Source organism: Argentina silus, assembly GCF_951799395.1.
Source record: "Argentina silus genome assembly, chromosome: 20".
NCBI lineage: Eukaryota > Metazoa > Chordata > Actinopteri > Argentiniformes > Argentinidae > Argentina > Argentina silus.
In genome coordinates, this window is record NC_139674.1 from 10,528,009 (window position 1) to 10,530,508 (window position 2,500).

A 2,500-nucleotide genomic window follows, 5' to 3' on the forward strand; every position below is an offset into this window, starting at 1 on the left:
ATGTTCAAGCTAAGGTGAACTGAAGAAGTGTAACCTATTGTTGATGTTTTGCCCGTTCAGTTACAAACAGGTGAAATGTTCCAATGCGGTGTCGTCTCTACCTGAGCGATGCTATATTCAGCCATATAACCCAAGACACTCAAACCAATTCAAACCTTTCAGATCTTTTGAATGGAATGAAGTTAAGCAGAGGAGAGGCTACACGGGTCAAATTTGGTTTTGGAATTGGAGTGAAAAACGATCATTGACCAACCCTGTATAGCATGACCCTACACATCCTCTTCATGTCTCACAGGAGAGACATCCACGAGACATCAGTGAGACTGAGGTCAGTCAGTGCAGAGTGCAGACAGAACACCAACCTATCCTACAGGAAGGCTGTTGACACAGATGGCACGTCTTTATTTTCCTAATGATCCGGTAAAAAGATCTATGTGTGAGTCTGTGTGAAACTAGAGATGGAGTTGGGATGGAAAGGTGTGTGCGTGTGTGCGTGTGTGTGTGTGTGTGTGCGTGTGTGTGTGTGTGTGTGTGTGTGTGGGTGTGTGTGTGGGTGTGATGTGGATACAGTATGGTAGTAAGATCGTTCGGTGTGTACTTATCATCAAGAAAACCCAGCTCCATCTTTTTAGCACATGCACCAAAATGAAGCCCTGGAGAGTAGCCCTAACGAGTGCCCATAAGAGGCGTAGTACATTAACCATCCTGTTCATTAGTGCTCTCATAAACAAGCCCACAGCACTGGGACCATCCACATGGGCTGGGGACTGAACTCAAATACCTTCAGTAAATCCTACCAGATGGATCATTAGAGATCTGGTGTGAACTGGTCTGATTCGTCTTACAGGTGTGATTTTCTTCGGCATAACTAAACGCCACTCAGTTTTACAAGCAGTTTCTAAAAGCAGCTGGAAAGTGCTACTTAAGGGAGCTTTGCCATCATGTTATTTCATAACTATGTTGTTAACTAGAATGTATAACTCATTCGACTGTACATGGTAACGACAGGCAAGGTACATACAACTTGCAGTGATAGTCATTAATCGTGACGTTGATCATGTGTGATGCCTTGTTGGCCAGGTCTCCCTTGTAAAAGAGGTATTTTTTTGCCTCCGTGGAACTCTCTGGATGAATAAAGATGAAATGAAAAACCCTTTCATGGTTTTATGTTATCTGTGGAAAGTAATTGAAAGTCAGTTTTTCATCTCAGGGTATGAGTCACGAATGAGATGTTTATGAGCTGTTTCATCTCTTTTCTCTTTGTAGAAAGAGTGCTCCAACTACATCCGGGTCCTGCAGCCCTATAACCAGACCCACCTGTACATCTGTGGCACGGGAGCCTTCCACCCCATCTGTGCCTACCTGGAGATGGGCAAACGGGCAGAGGTAAGGATTCTCAACCAAGCACACACACACACACACACACACACACACACACACACACACACAAACAGACACACACACACACACACACACACACACACACACAAACGAATGGCACATACTGGGTTAAAGCAGGACAAGATAGTTATTTGCAAGGATGGCTCTGCTCTATCTTGTCGCCTCATTAATGATTTCCTTTGTGCATCGTGGAAAAAAAACACACCAATCCACTTTAACATGTAGAATGTAAACTCTCTCCCACACAAAGGTTTAATCAGTCATCTTGATAAGTCTATGCAGGTTAATCAATGCAGCAGCAGGGTTCACCAGTTTAACAGTAGAAAAGGGGGAAATGTGAGGTGTGTGTGCATCCACCATGCTGTGTGTGTATCCACCATGCTGTGTGTGTATCCACCATGCTGCGTGTGTATCCACCATGATGTGTGTGTATCCACCATGATGTGTGTGTATCCACCATGCTGTTCTGTTACATAGATTGCCCTACATGAGTTCGCTTGAGTCTGGATAGGCCTGTCAATCATTCAGTCACATCAACAGGGGTTAATCAAGCTATAGGGCTACAGAATGTGTTTGGACTTGTTTTTGTCTGCATCTCAAATTCCACCCTCTACCCATTATAGTGCACTTCTTTTAGCAACTCTGGCCAAAAGTAGTGCACTATCAGGGTAATAGGGTGTCAATTGCAACACAGTGCTTGAGTGTCCTTTTAGCTTCCTAAGGGCTTTATTTGAACTTTGACCCCTCTACCCCAGGACAACATATTTCGTCTGGAGGCGTCAAATTTCGAGAACGGCCGTGGGAAGAGCCCTTATGACCCCAAGATGCTCTCTGCCTCTATCTTGATTGGTGAGTCACGACTCGAGTTTCTCTTTGTGATTGGTAGGATTTGGGCAGTGCATGGGAACAACTTTCATTTGATTGGTTCTTTGTTCCTCACACTGTTTTGTGATTGTCAGATGGAGAACTGTACTCTGGCACGTCAGCTGACTTCATGGGAAGGGACTTCGCAATTTTCCGCACCCTCGGAGAGCATCATCCAATCAGAACGGAGCAACATGACTCAAGATGGCTGAACGGTAAAAGAGAGTTATTTGTG

General features: G+C 44.6%; 1 protein-coding gene across 3 annotated transcripts in view; it reads left to right on the plus strand.

Moving 5' to 3' along the window:
• sema3aa (sema domain, immunoglobulin domain (Ig), short basic domain, secreted, (semaphorin) 3Aa) overlaps window positions 1-2,500 on the plus strand; it is a gene marked incomplete at its 5' end in the record, with an annotated part of 31,988 nt that overhangs the window by 16,524 nt on the left and 12,964 nt on the right. For all 3 annotated transcript variants that reach the window (XM_083692107.1, XM_083692108.1, XM_083692109.1), the window contains 3 exons: window positions 1,267-1,386; window positions 2,157-2,250; window positions 2,361-2,480. In XM_083692107.1, the coding sequence (XP_083548233.1) occupies window positions 1,267-1,386; window positions 2,157-2,250; window positions 2,361-2,480 (334 nt within the window). The remainder of the gene's footprint in view (window positions 1-1,266; window positions 1,387-2,156; window positions 2,251-2,360; window positions 2,481-2,500) is intronic.